Consider the following 17,985-nt stretch of genomic DNA (forward strand, 5'->3'; position numbering starts at 1 on the left):
GATGCTAAGAACAGGATCTCTGCGTTCTCTTTCTTTTTTCTTTTTTGTAATGCATTTGCCTTATATATCTTTGGCTATCCTTTTATTTTTAGCCTTTTTTGTGAATTCCTTATCCCGAAACCGAGGTGACCTTGTGTGGCTTATCTTGTAGACAGAATTGCTGGAAACCAGTCATTTCTATGTGCTCTTTTTTCTTTCTTTTTCTGAGTGAGAGTGTTCACTGTGGTTGTCCTGTTCCTGTTCCAGCAATTGTGTATTTGGTATAGGAGGGCAGATAATTTGCCCTCTTGGTGCATAGGTCTTCAGATCACAAAAAGCCACACCTCCTGATAATGATACTACTAAATATAGTACATAATGATATACTACATATACATATGCTTTACCTAGATCTCCTGGACTTTGAGCATGATGTCATGACTGGACAAGATTTTGAGGATGTCTCTGTGGGGGAGGGGGGTTGGTCTCTGGTAAGGAAAGTGAGAAAGTGAGCTCAATATTTGGTAACTAAAAGGGTGGAGTGTAGCAGTTGATTTGTGCTGTTCAGCAAATATTTCCAACTCTCTGTTTTATGGACCCAGGGTAGGACTGCTCTTCCCCACCAGCTTTGAAGTTAGGTGTGGCAATGTGAGTGAAGATGACATACTCATTTCTAGGCAGACACTTTAAAAGTCATTGTGTGATTAGCTTTGCCCCCTTTGTTTTTTCTTGACAGTCATGAAAACAAAGATGGAAACTTGCTTTGCCTGGATCCCAGCCTAATGATGGGAATATTGGAGTGAATGATAAATAAGCATTTGTTATTTTAAGCTATGAGATTTGGTTGGCTTTTTGTTTGTTTTTATTACTGTAGCATAACTTAGCCTGTATCAACTGGTAAAGCACATGCTAAAAAGTCTGGGTTAGAATAATTAGACAAGAAAAAGAAATAAAAGGCATCCAAATAGGAAATGAAGAAGTAAAAATTCTCTCTGTTCACAGATGATGTGATCTTATATGTAGAAAGCCCTAAAGAAACCATTTTTTAAAAGTTTTTATTGTAATTCCAGTTAACATACAGTGTAATATTAGTTTCAGGTGTACCAAAGAAACCACTTGTAAACATGTTAGAACGAATTAATATTTCAGCAAAGTTTCAGGACATAAAATCAACATAGAAAAATTAGTTGCACCTCAGTATACTAACAATGATCGATTCAAAAACAGAAATTAAGAAAACAATCCCAGTTTACTATAACATCAAAAAGGATAAAATACTTAGGAGTAAACTTAACTAAGGAGGTGAAAGACTTGTACACTGAAAATTACAAAATGTTACTAAAAGAATCAGGGAAGATACAAAGAAATAGAAAGACATCCTTTTGTTCTTGGATTGGAAGACTCAGTATCATTAAAATGTTCATATTGCCCAAAGCAATCTACAGATTAAGTGCAATTTTTATCAAAATCCCAATGATATTTGTTTGCAGAAATAGTAAAAAAATGCTAAAATTCATATGGAATCCCAAGGGATCCCAAATAGCCAAAACAATCTTGAAAAATAAGAACAAAGTTGGAGACCTCACAATTCCTGATTTCAAAACACACTACAAAGCAATAGTAATCAGGACAGTGTTGTACTGACATAAAGACAGAGCTACAGGCCAATGGAACAGAATAGAAAGCCCAGAAATAAACACTTGCATATAATGCCAAATGATTTGTGACAAGGGTGCTAAGACTGCACAATGGGAAAAGGACAGTCTCTTCAACAGATGGTACTGGGGAAAACTGGATATGCACATGCAAAAGAAGGAAAAATGACTCCTACATCATAAAAAAATTAACTCAAAGTAGATTAAAGACCAAAACATAAGACCTAAAACTAAAAGAACATGGGGGGAAACTTGAGGATATTGGATTCGGCAATGATTTCTTGGATATGACATTAAAAGCACAGGCAACAAAAGCAAAAATAGAAAAATGGAACCACATCAAATTTAAACAGTTCCTTCTTTCAAGGGAAACAATCAATGGAGTGAAAAGGCCAACTTTGGAATGGGAGAAAATATTTAGAGATCATACATCTGACAAGGGATTAAAATTTTTTTATTTTTGAAGAATTATAAGGAATTTCTACAACTCAACAACAAAAAACCAAACAACCCAATTTAAAAATGGGCAAAAAGACTTGAGTAGACAATTATCTGGAAAAGATACACAGATAACCAATAAGCACATGAAAAGATGCTCAACATCACTAATCATAAGCAAGGTGCAAATTAAAACCATGGTGAGATACCACCTCACATCCATTAGGATGGCCACTATTCAAAAGAACAGAAAATAAGTGCTGGCAAGGATGCAGTCAATATGCAATTAATTGGAACACTTTCACTGTTGGTGGGAATGTAAAATGGTACGACCACTATGGAAAACAGTATAGTGGTTTCTCAAAAAAATCAAAAATAGAATTACCATGTGATCTGGCAATCCCACTTGTGTGTGTATATCCAATAGAATTCAAAGCAGGATCTCAAAGAGATACTTGCGCACCCATGTTCATTACAGCATTATTCACAATAAGCAAGAGGTGGGAGCAACCGAAGTATCCATTGATGGATGAATGGATAAAGAAAATGTGGTATATTTGCACAACAGACTATTATGCAGATTTTAAAAAGAGGGAAATCCTGTTACATTCTACAACATGGATAAATATCAAACATTCTAAGCAAAATAAGCCAGTCACAAAAGGACAAATACTGTATAATTGCACTCATCAAGTATCTAAATTAAGCTAAAGTCAGAGACAGAGTAGAAACATGGTTGCCAGGTGCAGAAGAGAGGGGGGTAGGGGACATTAGTGTTCAATGGATATAGAGTTTGTTGTGCAAGATGAAAAAGTTGTAGAGATCTGTTGCACAACAATGTAAATATACTTAACACTCACAAGCTGTACACCTAAAAATGATAAAGATGATAAATTTAATGTGATGTGGTTTTTAGTACAATAAAAAAAATAGATATAAGATCAAAGCAATACACAGTCTGAAATGAAAGTTTAACTATCAAAGGAAGTCCCATTCCCATTAAGAACTGCTTCTTTGTTTGATACAGGCCTGTGGACATAAGCCCTGTTGGCTTTCAGAGCTAGGTGTTTTGGGAACCCATCCCTGGTGTGGAAGCCTTAAAAGTTGAGGCACTAGATGTGTAGTCCAAACCCTTCACTCCTCAGGAAGAAGATGGGACTTGGGGGTTCCCTCCCAATTTGGTGCTATGCTGAGGATGAGCTTCATGATGACAGTATGTCTCAGCCCTTCCTACCCTTTGTGAGGTGAGTATTTCTCCTTTGCCTGATGTATAGTAGTCACTCAGCTAGTTTCTGAATTTCTCTGAGGCAATTGCTTTGTGTGTACATTCTGTGTGTCCACGGGAGGAGGGAAGTTCAGGAGCCTATGATGTCAGCATCTTGGTCTTTCTCCATGATTAGGAATTTTTTTAATTATAGAAAAATGAAAAGAAGTGCTCAAAAACTGATGGGGACCTATGAAAAGAAATAGGAACCAGCTTGAAAAGGCTCATGCTGGCCACATTTGAGACAGTTTAATCATCAAAATTAATAATGACAGTTATGGATTATCACATTGATTTTTTTAACTATATTTGATACACAGTGTATGAATTTAAGGTGTACAACATGTTGATACATACTGATTTTTATTTTTTTATTTTTGAAGATTTTATTTACTTATTTGTCAGAGAGAGAGAGCACAAGCAGGGGGGAGCAGCAGACAGAGGGAGAAGCAGGCTCCCCACTGAGCAGGGAGCCTGATGTGGGACTCGATCCCAGGACCCTGGGATCATGACCTGAGCCAAAGGCAGATGCTTAACCGACTGAGCCCCTCAGGCAGCCCCATACTGATTTTTAATAAAGAATCCATGAGTCCATAAGATACTAAGAATAAACAAATAAAATGGGATAGGAGACCTTTCATATATAGGAATATGACAACTATTAAGTGTAGAAGAAATGATAGGAATATAAAATTGTTGTTTTATAATCACCATTGTAATACTGTTTCAGGCAAGAATCATCAGTGAATGCTAGAACCATTGGTTGAAAACTGGGGGGAAACAAGATATTTCCAGAGCCTGGGAGTATCACCCTACAGATTAGTTTACCAAATGATCAAACTTGATATTACTATTAAGATGATAAACTGGCATAATGTATGTGATGTATAGAAGGATACAATGTGATGTGAAGTATAGAAGGATACAGTACCCATGTAATATTTTTGTCCCCCAAATTAAATTTTTTTCACCTGAATCTAATTATGAAGAAACTATCTGTCAAACCCCAAATTGAGGGACATTCTGCAAAAATTGTCTTGGATTTTTTTTTTTTTTTTAAGATTCGTTTATTTTAGAGAGAGAATCCTGAAGCCTCCCCACTGAGCGCAGAGCCCAATGCAGGGCTTGATCCCAGGACCCTGAGATCATGACCTGAATTGGCTTGGATTCTTAAAAAATGTCAATATCATGAGAGAGAGGGAAAAAAAAAAAAGGTGGCGAACTATTTTACATTGAAGGAGATTAACAAGGCATGACAACTAAATGCAATGTGTTATCCTTGACTGGACTCTGAATTACAAAAAAAAAAACAAGAAGGGGGCACCTAGGTGGCTCAGTCATTAAGCATCTGACTCTTGATTTCAGCTCAGGTCTTGATCTCAGAGTCATGAGTTCAAGCCCTGTGTTGGGCTCCACGCATAAACAAAACAAACAGGGGTGCCTGGGTGGCTCAGTCAGTTGAGTGTCCAACTCTTGATTTTGTCTCAGGTCTTGATCTCAGGGTCATGGGATCAAGCCCCACATCAGGCTCTGTGCTCAGCGGGGAGTCTACTTCTCCCTCTCCCTCTGCTCCTCCCCCCACTTGCTCCCTCTCTCTCTCTCTCTCAAATAAATAAATAGTTAAATCTTTAAACAAAAACAAACAAAAAAACCAAGAAGCCATAAGTGATATTGTTGGGACACTTAGGGAAATTTAAATATGGACTGATTGCTAGATAATATATTTATGTTAAATAGCCTTAGCGTGAACATTATATTGTAATTACATGTAAGGATACTCTTGTTTTAGGAAATACATGCTGAAGGTTTATGTATGAAGGGTCACAGTGTCTTCAAGTAACTGATGGTTTGGGGAAAGATGGATGGATAGATACATACATACATACGTACATACATACATACATAGATGAGAGAGAAAGGAGGAGGAAGAAGGAGAATGTGAGAAAACGTTAACAAATGATGTGCCTAAATGAAGGGTAGAGGGGTGTTTATTTACTATTTTTACAACTTTTCTCTAGGTTTGGCATTTTTCAAAATAAAAAGTGAAAAAATAAGTGAAACACGCAGTAGAGAGAAAATATAACTGACAGAGTAGTGTCAAGGGATGGAATTTAGAACATGAAGACCAGCATTAACTTGGGACGGGAGAAGAGCCACTCAAAACTGGAGGATAGGAGGCTGGGGTGGCTGCCTGTAAAGATTAGTATGTAGGAGTGTGAGCAGAAGTTGAAGGAGTTTGTGCCTATTGGTCTCTCTCTGTAAAGTTGAAAGCGAGGCCATTTATTGAGGGTCAGGGCTTGAGGTAATGGTGAAGGATTGAGGGGCGCCTGGGTGGCTCAGTTGGTTAAGTGACTGCCTTCGGCTCGGGTCATGATCCTGGAGTCCCGGGATCGAGTCCCGCATCGGGCTCCCTGCTCAGCGGGGAGTCTGCTTCTCCCTCTGACCGTCCTCCCTCTCATGCTCTCTGTCTCTCATTCTCTCTCTCACAAATAAAAAAAAAAAATGGTGAAGGATTGAAATAGCTACTGTACTGAGTGGGAGAAGTCGATGATATAAAATGATGGCAAAGTAATGATGAAAACTCAGATGGGACTGCAGAACCTGAATTAGTAGTAGTACTAATTGAATGCTGTGTGGTTTCTCCATAACCATTCAGCAAAAGAAAGTTCAGTAAGCTATAGGGGAAATTTACAGGTCAAGTACCACAGTAGAACAAAGAGTTGAGGATGCATGCAAGAGAGATTGAATTGACATAACATAGGTTAAAGGATTGATAGGAAAAGAAGTAAAACCATTGAGAGGAGCAGTGAACTGGGGGTTAAGGACCAGTCAAGGGGCTGGGGCTCAAGAAGGTTGACTAACAGATATATAAAAAATTGGGAATTGAGAGGGCTATAGAAATAAAAGATTGAGATATGTAATTAAGGTATCAGAGGTTCCAGCAAAGATAAGGGCTGATGTTGCATTACAGGTACCATTTGTGGATAAAGATTTTGAGATTGACATGATGAAAAAACTTTGAGCCTAAGTTATTCAGTGATTAATCCATCCATGTGCTGAACAGAAGCCTAGCATGAATAGCACACACATAGGTCAATTCTAAGAGGTTCCTTCAATATAAATTGCCAAATTGGTCCTTCATGATCACAAACTTGATTCTGTTAATTAAGTCAAAGTTACGGGCACATTACCCACAAATATCCAATCTACAGATTGGCCAAGAGATCATGAGGTGGGCTGTTAGGAAAGTTCTGTCCTAAGGAAGTAGATCCTCTCTTTGGGGAATTTAGATCCAAAGACATGAAGAGTTGAATAGTCATAGACAGAATAGAAGCCATACATAAAAGCAGCGGTCCATCTAACACCAGAGTACCACAATGTTGGAGTCCCAGGGTAGGAATTGATCAAGAACCTCCTAACGCTGAGGGAGTAACAGCTACATCTACTTTGGGTCCTAAGCACCACTGAGATCCTGAAACACATTCCAATCTCTGTAAGATCCACATATGCAGCCCTTCTTGTAGTGCCTAGTAGAGTTTCTGAGTTTCCATGGGGCCCAACTGTGTGTCTGAGATTCCTGTTTCCATATGTATCCTTAGAATATATATCCAGATTTAAGTTATAGCTCTTTCAGTGCAAACAATAAGGAAATGCATCTTGAATAACAGGAATTTCAAAGGTAGTGTAGCTCTACACACAGTACAATCAGCTGAAGTTCTAGATCCCTCAATTCTTAACTTGTCATCAAACCCCCCAGTTGGCTGTAAACAGCAATTGGAGCAACAAGCTCCTTGTTCACATCCATTGGAAAGAAAGAGGGCTTCTTTCCCAATCATGTAATAAAAATCCTTGTCTTCAGTATGATTGTATCAACTTTGGGTGGATGCCAACCCTTGGGTGGCCAAAGAAAGGTCATGTGCTGATTCGGTTACTACAGAATCTCCCAATAAATGGCAAGAGGGAAGATAAAATCATGATTCATGGAGCTGGAGATGGTCAGCTTTTTCTGAGTGACATGGGATATATATGGGGAGATGTGAACACATGAGCAAAATTGGAATTTTATTAAGGAAGAAGGAAGAAAATGGATGTTCTGGAGGCAAACAATAGTATTCACTACACCTCATTCTCAAACACTTGAGTTTGAGGTAGAATTACACAAGTTGAAACTATGTTTTAGAGCACAGAACAAGTGTCAACAGTTTTTTCTAATTCTTCCTCAACCCACTTTAATATTTCTCCATTCTCCTTTAATTTTCCCAAATTAAAGTATGTAATACTTTATGCATTTAAGGGTATCAATTTATGTTATATATTTAAATATGCCTTTGAATTATAAAACATTGTATGATATAAATATTGCATATATAGAGTATATTTAAGGTATAAAGAATATTAGTAGGGGGCCTGGGTAGCTCAGTCGGTTAAGCATCTGCCTTCAGCTTAGGTCATGATCCCAGGGTCCTGGGATCGAGCCCTGGGGTCAGACTCCTTTTTCAGCAGGGAGTCTGCTTATCCCTACCTCGGCCCCTCACCCCCACTTCTGTTCGCGCATGCGCGCTCTCTCTCACAAATAAATAAAATCTTTTAAAAAAAGAATGTTACTAAAAGAAACACCCTTGCACCCTATCCCAATTTAAGAAAAAGGATGTTACCCATAACTTTGAAACTTTCTAGGTAATCCTCCCTGATTACATTCCCTTCCCTCAACTCCACCTCACCTCTGAGGTAAACACGGTCCTGGATTTTGCATTTTTGTCCTCTTGATTTTCATTATAGTTTTACCCATCATTTGAATACCCTGACTATATGTTTGTAAGGTGTATGTTTTTGAGCTGCCTATAAACGAAATCATATATAGTATTTCTTAATGTGGTAACACAAAATTTATCATTTTAACCATTTTTAAGTGTACAGTATGGTGACATGAAGTGCATTCCCATTGTTGTGCAACCATCACCATCATCCAACTCCAGAATTTTTTTCATTTTCCCAAACTAAAACTCTGTCCCCATTAAACGACAACTCCCTATTCCTCTCTTCCCCCAGCCCCTATCAATCATGATTCTATTTTTTGTCTCCATGAATTTTAGTACTCTAGGTACCTTATTTAAGTAGAACCGTACAGTATATGTTCTTTTCTGACTGGCTTATTTCACTTAGCATAATGTTCAAGATTCATCTATGTTGCAGTGTATCAGAATTTCCTTCTTTTAAGACTGAATAATATTCCACTCTATGTATAAACCACATTTGTTTATCTATTCATCTGTCAATGGACACTTGGGTTGTTTCTACCTTTTGGCTGTTATGAATAATGCTTCTATGAACATGGGTCTACAAATATCTCTTCAAATCTCTGCTTTCAGTTCTTTTGGGCACATTCCTGTATATATAGTCTTTTTGTTGTTATGTTTCTGAGATTCATCCATGGTAATAGGTGGAGCTGTTGTTCATTCACTTTAATTGCTGCATGATATTTCATTGTGCAAATATTAAACATTTTGTTTATCCATTCTCCTCTAGATGGTCATTTGAGTTTCCAACTTTTGCTGTTACCAACAGGGCTGTATTCTTTTACATGCCTCCTTGTACATATGTATAAAAGTATCCCTAGTCCCCGATATATACTTAGAAGTGAAATTGTGTCATAAGGCATTGTATATCTTCAGTGATAATAGATATTGTCAAGTTACTCTTTATGTACACATTTGTACTCCCATCAACAGTATATGAGAGTTTCCGTTGCTCCACAGCCTCATTAGAACTTGGTATTGTCAAGTTTAGTACTTGAATACAGATACTGCCAGTTGTCCCCGGTATTTTCTCTTTCATCTTCCCTTAATAATATATCTCATGAGTTTTATCTGTGTTGCCCCAGGTGGAAACTTTATTTCCAAGCCTTCCTGAGGCTAGGCAAGGCCAACCAACTAAGTTGTAGCCAACAGGATGTAACTGAAAGTGATATGTATCTCTTCTGGGTCCTTACCTTAAAAGGCATGCTCTTTAAAAGGTATGCTTCCCTAACCCATCTACTTGCCTACTGGCTAGGTGCAGATTCGATGGCAGGAGCCAGAGTAGCCACTTTGAACCCAGAAATGGAAGCTTTATATTGAAGATGGCAACTTTGGGCTGTTTACCTCTGAACTGTCCTTTGAGTGAAAAATGAACTTTTGTTTAAGCCACTATACTTTAGTGTCTCATTGTTATAGCAGCTTAGACTGCATCCTAATTAATACATTAATTATTCAGTTTTAAAGTCATTCCCAATTTTACCCTTGCTCAGAGGGCTTGTGTTTGTTCTCTCTCAAGATCTTTCTGGTGATGTTCTTTTTGCATTTGATCTATACTGCTAAACTCCTTTTTATGCTCCTGTCCTTACGCATATTTGCCTGACAACAGTGGCCCAGGGTAGTGGATGCTTATTGTTGCTTATCCACATCCACTCTGCCTTCCTAACAGCATCCAGACTTTTTTGTTTTGGTTTGATTTTGGAGTGTTACATTTTCCCCAAACTGTATGCAGGATTTGGATCAGAGTACCCAGCCCTTTCGCTATAGAAGATAAGGGGAACATTGGAGGCTCTTTCTTCTAGAGCCTTCCTCTTACCAGCGCATATATCTGCAAAGGCACCGAGTAGCTAAAGGTTAAAAAAAAAAAAAGTTGAACTTTGTTTCTTATAGCATCCAGAGCTTTGATGATAGAATAGCTCCTGCCTTGGCTTTTTCCTACTCCTAGATCTAATTAAATGACCTTCTTGTCTATTGCGTGACTCCCACAGTATCTTTTCAATAACATTTTTTAAGTTTCAGCTGTTGCTATGGATAACATCCAAAGAACTGTAATGGATACAACCACCCTCATGTTCCAGGCTCTCCTAAACTGTGATCCATTGGGAATGGTTGGAAGGCCTTGCTACATGTTAATTGGGATTACATATGAACACCTATGAGTTTCTTTAGGATAAAATGAGAACATGATTCTGTAATAGGGAGGGGAAGAAACACTAACATTGCCAAGGTTATGTGTGACCAGGTTACTCTTAAGTCTAGACATTATCCATCCAAAATCCTGGTGAATTGCCTGCCTAAGGATGCATAGGTCCAATAGTAGACAATCTGCCTCTAGATCCCGTTGTTTAGAGCAATAGAAGCTGCAAGAGCTAGCAGAGATTTTTATTCCTCAAAATGGCATGTAAGCCATCAGCCAATCAGAATATGGCCTCAAACCACTAACCATTCAAATGCCACCCCCTCCTCCCGGCCCTCACCCAAGTCCCTGTAGCAACAGCAAGGATGAAACATAACAAGAAAGAAGTACAGCTGGGTTATAGAGCTAGACCAGAGAAGACTCATGCAAGTTGACTTTGACAGCACTGACAAGAGCTAACCCGCTCTGGAGTCTCCCACACAAAACCTTCTGTGTGATTTGTGCTTCAATTCATCCCTTAGTTCATTTTGAATAGGAGCACTTTATTTTTGTTGTTGCTTTTTTCATCCTAGATTAGTAAAATTCATCTCTTATAACTTGGCCCAGGGTTGGTCATATAGTGTGAAATCAGTGTCACTAAAATGTCTTGAGGAGAGCTTCTTTTCAAGAATTTTCTGGTATGGATAGGGGGTTCTGTATCATAAAAGATGGCTGTGATTTTTTGAAAAGTGTGCAGGCTAGAAGGGTTGAGTAACCAACTATATATTAGTTCCCTGAGAGTAAGAATCTAGAGGATAGGATTTCCTATAGCATCTAAAACAATTCCCAATTGGATCTTTATCTTTATCTAAACAATGAGGGGAATGTGGAAGGGCCTGTTTAAACAAAGGTGCTGTCTCCCAAGTAGGTGCTGAAAGACCCATGGTTGTTGAGGGATGGAATAGAGGACAGGACAGCTAGAACCTACCAATGCCAGGTGGGAAAGGAAAAGGCAAAGAGAAACCTTTTACTTCCCTCCGTCTAATCTCCTCTTTCTCTGTCTTCTACTACTATCACTTTCCTCCTTCCCACTTTTTTTTTAACTTTTAAAAAAATCATGAAGTGAACCATACAAAAAGGAAAGCACAAAGGATAAATGTACAGTTCAATAAGTCTTAACAAAGCAAATATTTGTGGAATTACTATTTGGTTCAAGAAATAGAACATTGTTAGCATTTCAGAAACCCTACTTGTACCCCCTTCCAGCCACTACCTTTTTCCTCTCCCCAAAGGCAACCACCAGTCTCACTTTTAACATTATCATTTCATTTTGCCTATTTTCGAACTACATGTAAAGCCAATTGTACAGTAAATAGTCTTTTGAACTTCTATCTTCCAAAAGTTTCTTGGAGATACATTTATTTAATTATACAAACAGAAAAGTACATAAATCATAAGTGGTAGAGCTGGATGAGTATTTCACAAACAAAACATACCTATGTGGGCGCCTGGGTGGCTCAGTTGTTAAGCGTCTGCCTTCAGCTCAGGTCATGATCCCAGGGTCCTGGGATCAAGTCCTGCATCGGGCTTCCTGCTCAGTGGGGAGTCTGCTTCTCCCTCTCCCTCTGCCTCTGCTTGTGTGCTCTCTCTCTCCGTCAAATAAATAAATAAAATCTTTAAAACAAACAAACAAAAAACATACCTATGTAACCAGCACCCAGATCAAGAAACAACATTACCAGCAGCTGCTTTTTATGCCCCCTTTCAATCACTACCTCTTCACCCCAAGGGTAACTACTATCCTGAATTCTAACATTGCATATCAATTATGTCTATTTTTCAACTTATATATGTGAAAACATACAGTACATATTCTTTTTTGCCTAGCTTCTTTTGTTCAACATTATGTTTGTGAGATTCACCTGAGTTGTTGCATGTGGTTATAGTTTGTTCATTTTCATTGTTCTGTATTCCCTTGTATAAATGTACCACAATTTCATTATACATTCTAGTGTAGGTGGACATTTGGGTTGCTTTCCAGTTTTCAGCCATTACAAGTAGTGCTGCTATGAACATTCTTGTACGTATCTTCTGTATAACATATGCATGCACTTCTCTTCATTATATGCCTAGAAGGGATTCCTGGGTCATAGGCTATGGGTCTGTTCAGCTTTAGTAGATACTGCCAAATAGTATTTCAGAATGGTCGTCCTAATTTACACTTTCACCATCAGTGTATGAGAATTCCATTTGTTCCACTCTTTAGCTTGCAGCTGCATAACTCCAATCTCGGCTTTCAGCAACACATGGGCATTCTCTCTGTGTGTCTGTGTCTTCACATGGCCATCTTTTTATAAGGACACTAATCATATTAGATTGACCCTATTACAATATGATCTTATCTTAACTAATTAGATCTGCAACAACCTTATTTCTAGAGAAAGTCACATTCTGAGGTATTGGGGATTAGGACTTAAACATTTGGGGGAGGGGGGTGAGGCACAATTCAATCCATAACAGATGTGATGGTAGTGAACATCTGTTGTTGATCCCAGTGGGAAAACTTTCAACTTTTCACAATTAAGTGTGATGTTTGCTGTATTTTTTAAAAATAAATACTCTGCAAGATTAGGATGTTCCCTTTTATTTCTGGTTTGCTAAGATTTTTAAAAAATCATGAATGGTCGTTGAAATTTATCATATTCTTTTTCTTCATCTAATGAGATGATCATCTCATAGTCTCCTTTAGGCTATTACTATAGTAAATTACATGTATTTTTAATATTTTCAAAAGAATTTCAATAGAAAATATTAAAATTGCAAGTAAGTGGGATTTATGAGTTGGACAATGTCCTGTTTCTTTTCTTTTTCTTTTCCTTTTCTCTTTTAGGGAAAAGAAGGGGCACAAGGGCAGGCAGGCATCTGACCCGGCCCTAATGTTCTGTTTCTTGACCAGGGTGCTAGTTACACAGGGTGATTGGTTTGTGAAAATTCACTAACCTGTACATTTATGATGTTTAATTTTATGTATATATGTTATACTTCAATAAAAAACTAAGAGAAATGCAGCTAAATTCCTATTTGAGAATGAAAACTCTTCTGAAAGATACTTAGATGCCCCACTTTCCACTCACATCTACCTCCTAAGAGAGGTGAAGATCTGGGTTGCTAAGACGGAAGGAAGGTCAGATCTTTAAGTGGTGCACAACTGACACACTGACACACTTAATATTCTCAGAGTTAGTTTTTTTTTTTTCTTTCCAGAATTCAGTGTGTATCAGCCTTGTTTTTCAGTGATTCACTCAAGCCAAAGTTGAGTATTATGTTGACAGATTGGATTACTTTCTAGGTCACCCTCTCCAAACAATCTTTTAATCTGGTTTTTGCTATCTTTGCTTTGACTGAGATTCTCCAACATGAATTTTTATGCATTTAGTTATTCTAAAGAATTCCATCTCTCACTTTTTACAATAACTGCAGATGTTACCTTTCATATACCTGCAGGAATTGGTGTAGTCTTACATTCTGTCTTCAGAATGTTTCTATTCTTCACAGATTTGTTCCCAATTGGATTTTTGTTAGAATTGAATTAAATCTATTCATTTAATTTGAGAAGAACTGACATCTCTACAATTTTTCCCTTTTCATTCAGGATCATGGTAAGCCTCTCCATTATTTCAAGTCTAATTTATTCCCCTCGGATATGATTCTGTATGGTTCTGTAGTTTCCTTCATATGAATTATACATATTTCTTATTAGAGTTATTCCTACTTGTTTCATGGCTTTTTTGTTGTTGTTGAGATTGTTGCTATTGTGAATGGAACCTTTTTTTTTTTTTTTTTTCATTCAAAAACGAACCCGTGGAACGATAGGATCTCTACCACCCCTTTCAGCTGTGAGACTCTATGGTTCCTCGGTTCTATGAGAACATTCTACTCGCACGTCCATTATCCAAACCTGAAGGAAGATGGCAACCGAGAGTCACCAAGCAAAGGGTCGCTCTATCTCGCCTTTGTTCTCCTCTCGGTGGCTACTGCGCAGGCGTAGTCGCTCCAGTGCCGTCCCCGCCTTCCCGGTCGCGGGCCCAGGTCGGTAGCGCCGGCGCAGTGGCGCGCTCCGTTTACACGCTCCGGGGCCTGTAGGCGCCGCGAGTTCCGGCTGTCGCCGTCGCCGCCGCAGCTCCTGGAGGTCGGTTGCGACGAGTAACGGCGCCGGGACGAGCCCTGCGCCGCCTTCAACGATATGTACCCGAACTGGGGCCGGTATGGCGGGAGCAGCCACTATCCGCCGCCGCCGGTCCCGCCGCCGCCACCGCCGGTGGCGCTTCCTGAGGCCTCGCCGGGGCCCGGGTACTCGAGCTCGACGACTCCCGCGGCCCCCTCCTCCTCGGGCTTCATGAGCTTCCGCGAGCAGCACCTGGCGCAGCTCCAGCAGCTGCAGCAGATGCACCAGAAGCAAATGCAGTGCGTGCTCCAGCCCCATCACCTTCCTCCACCCCCCCTGCCGCCCCCGCCGGTGATGCCGGGGGGCGGCTACGGGGACTGGCAGCCACCGCCGCCACCGATGCCCCCGCCACCTGGGCCGGCCCTCAGCTATCAGAAGCAGCAGCAGTACAAACACCAGATGCTCCACCACCAACGAGATGGGTCTCCTGGTTTGGTTCCCATGGAGCTGGATTCCCCCCCTGAATCTCCCCCTGTACCGCCGGGGTCCTATATGCCCCCGTCTCAGTCTTACATGCCCCCACCTCAGCCGCCACCCTCGTACTACCCCCCGGCCTCGTCTCAGCCGTACCTGCCTCCCGCTCAGCCGTCCCCTTCTCAGTCCCCACCTTCCCAATCCTATCTGGCGCCCACCCCTTCTTATTCTTCCTCTTCCTCCTCCTCGCAATCCTATTTGAGCCATTCCCAGTCCTACTTGCCCCCTTCTCAGGCATCTCCTTCCCGCCCCTCCCAGGGCCATTCTAAATCCCAACTACTAGCTCCACCACCACCGTCCGCCCCTTCTGGGAATAAGACAACTGTCCAGCAAGAGCCTTTGGAGAGTGGGGCCAAGAACAAGAGTGCTGAACAGCAAGCTGCCCCGGAGCCAGATCCCTCAACAATGACTCCACAGGTAAGAACGCATCAGCCTGAGCCTCATCTTTCACCTAGAGGGCCCTAAGTGAGCAGGCCTCAGGGCTTTAACCCGTGCTTAGGCTAATTCCAACACAATGAGTAGCTAATTTACACTCCAAAGGATTCCTTAAGAGTCAGAAGTCTGACATCGTAGCTTTTCAAGTAGCTAAATGTGGATTATTAAAAGAACAGTGTTTGAAGATGTTTCTGAACGCCACAGAGTAGTGGGGTGGCTGGAGAGTTACTAATCAGATATATTCTTTGGTTCCCTTTGACCGACCTCCTAGATTTTGTTGCTTTTGCAAAGCGCTTTGTTTTTTTAAAATTCTATTTTAAACTCAAATTTCCATTTGAGAGGCAGCATAAAAAAGAAGTTTCCCAAACGGCTGATACTTGAAATATATACAAACCTTATGACCAGTTAGCTTCTTTAAAAAGTTATTTAGGGGCCACTGATAGCTGTCAGCTTCGTGAATTCCCTAAGTGTTAGCAAATGAGGAATGGAAATCTTGTTCTTATCAGGAGCATCCTAATTATGCATATAGATACATATGAGGTACATAGGAAGTCTTTTCACCTTTGACCCTTTTGGGAGTCTCTTGGTTATTTTAAGGAGTGGATCCATACGTCCTTTTCTCACATCACTTAAAGAAAGTTTTAAGACATAAACAGTTTGCTGCATTGCATTGTTACCATTCACTCCAGAGTAACTGCCTTGGAATTTGGCCAAGGTGAAATAAAGTTAGTGGTATGTCTTGCTTCATGAGAGAGCCATTCCTCTAAACTTCTGTTTTAAGTGATGCTTCCTACAGAGCAAAGATGGATAGGATAGCAGTAACAAATGAATTCCTCCCTTAAGAAAAAAGATAGAACTAAAGTGGAATAAATAACTTGTTATGATTTCTTAAAATAGACACTTTTAGCAATTACTAATCTACCTTAGATTCCCTAATGAAAAGAGAGTTTTAGTCTACAAGCTCAGATTTACATATAAAAGATTTCCAAAAGATAGGGATGTGGTACTCTAATGATTTGTCATTAGAAATTAAGAACACAAGCAAGTTGTTTTAAGGAAGATGTTGTGCTTGGCACATCATCAGGAGAAAACACTTGTGATGCTGGAGTACAATAGGAGAATAAGGGATTCTGTTGGCTTACACCACCAGGTTATTTCCCCCAGATGCCTCTATTATAGAGATGAAATTTCTGTCCCCATTCCCAACCCATTCTGAAATTCCCAGTGCTTTTGTTGTCACTCTCGGAGTTAGTCCAAGCCAAAGTATAACATCCATATCCTCCTCTCTACTAGACTTTTTCTGGCCTTTTGAGAGACAAATGAATTGTTTTTGGAGGGAGGGGAGGAGGAACCAGACCCGTCTTTAATACAAATACATGAACACTGGTTTGCTGGTTTTGCTTTTCTGCCTTTGCACCCTTGTCTGTATTGAACTTCTTTCAGTACTTTGAGTATTCATTGCCTCCAATTCTTTGGTGAGAGCCAGAAAAAAAGAGTGGAAGGTGAGGCTTGAGAAGTGTGGGGGCCAGACCAAAAGGGCCTTGTAAGCTTGTTTAGGCTTTCTTACCTCTGTCTAGAATTCATCCCAACTCTCTCAACCCTCTCTTCAAGGTACATCTCAAATATCAGGGTCTCTGTGAAGCCATCCCTGAGCTCACCTATCTGGTTGGTTCTGTTTTTCAGATTTTAAGTCCCTTGCAGACAGGGACCATCTCATTCATCTTCTTATCCTCTGTAGCACCTAGGACAGTGCCTTGCAAATTGTAGGCTCTCCACAGAGATTTGTTGAATAAGCTACAAGAGTGGTCATGTTCTAGACTTAGGATACTTTGGCTTATTAGATCACACAGGTTTTCTTCATACCAGTGCCAGTCTCTGACAATGAACCCTTCTGCAAATTTATTATTCTTTGGTTCATATTTTATTTTTGGAATATGTCATTACAAATTTTTATGGCAAAAGATTATAAACACACACAAAAGTAGAGAAAATGGTATGGCTTCTACTTTAAACCCATCATTCAGATTCAACAACTGTCAAAATTTTATCATGTTTACTTCACCTATGCCTTTTTTTTTATTGCTTCTGAAATATTTTAAAGCAAATCTTAGATCTCATGTCATTTCATCTCTACAATTTTAGTCATCTTTTTTAAAAAATGGACCTTCTCTTAGGTAAATACATTATAACATCTACAAAAAGTAACAACAGTTTCTTTGTATCATCTAATACCTGACCCATTCAGAATTCCCCTATTGTCTCATCATACTAATTGGAATTAAAAATAATTCCTTGATAGCATCCATATTAAAATTCCCCAGTGGACTCAGTCATGTTTTGATGGTTTATTCAGATCAGGATCCAATACAGACATTGTGAAGCAGGATCATTCTTTGTTGTGGAAGACAGTCCTGTGCATTGTAGGATGTTTAGCAGCATCTCTGACCAGTAACTACTAGATTTTGGTAGCAACCTCCAGTGGGAAACAAAAATGTTTCCAGACATTGCCAAATATCCCTTGGGGGTTAAAATCACCCTCAGTTGAGAACTCCTCATACAGATTAGTCTCTCCTATTCTCTTTTTCTACCCCATGCCATTGAACTTG

At 39.7% G+C, this 17,985-nt stretch overlaps 1 protein-coding gene across 5 annotated transcripts in view; it reads left to right on the forward strand.

Moving 5' to 3' along the window:
* The first annotated feature begins 14,300 nt into the window (after nt 1–14,300).
* The window catches only part of YLPM1 (YLP motif containing 1), a 74,529-nt gene continuing 70,844 nt past the window's right edge, over nt 14,301–17,985 (forward strand). For 2 of the 5 annotated variants that reach the window (XR_008508160.2, XM_064571355.1), the window contains exon 1: nt 14,301–15,361. Coding sequence is in view for 4 of the 5 variants with exons in the window: in XM_064571355.1 (XP_064427425.1) it covers nt 14,489–15,361 (873 nt within the window). In the remaining variant the exon portion in view is untranslated. The remainder of the gene's footprint in view (nt 15,362–17,985) is intronic. The other 3 variants (XM_054513805.2, XM_045901242.3, XM_064571356.1) reach the window with 2 other exon arrangements.

The sequence above is a fragment of the Mirounga angustirostris genome, unplaced genomic scaffold (genome assembly GCF_029215605.1).
Source record: "Mirounga angustirostris isolate CCGP_5_RB_7025 unplaced genomic scaffold, mMirAng1.0.hap1 SCAF_9, whole genome shotgun sequence".
Taxonomy (NCBI): Eukaryota; Metazoa; Chordata; class Mammalia; order Carnivora; family Phocidae; genus Mirounga; species Mirounga angustirostris.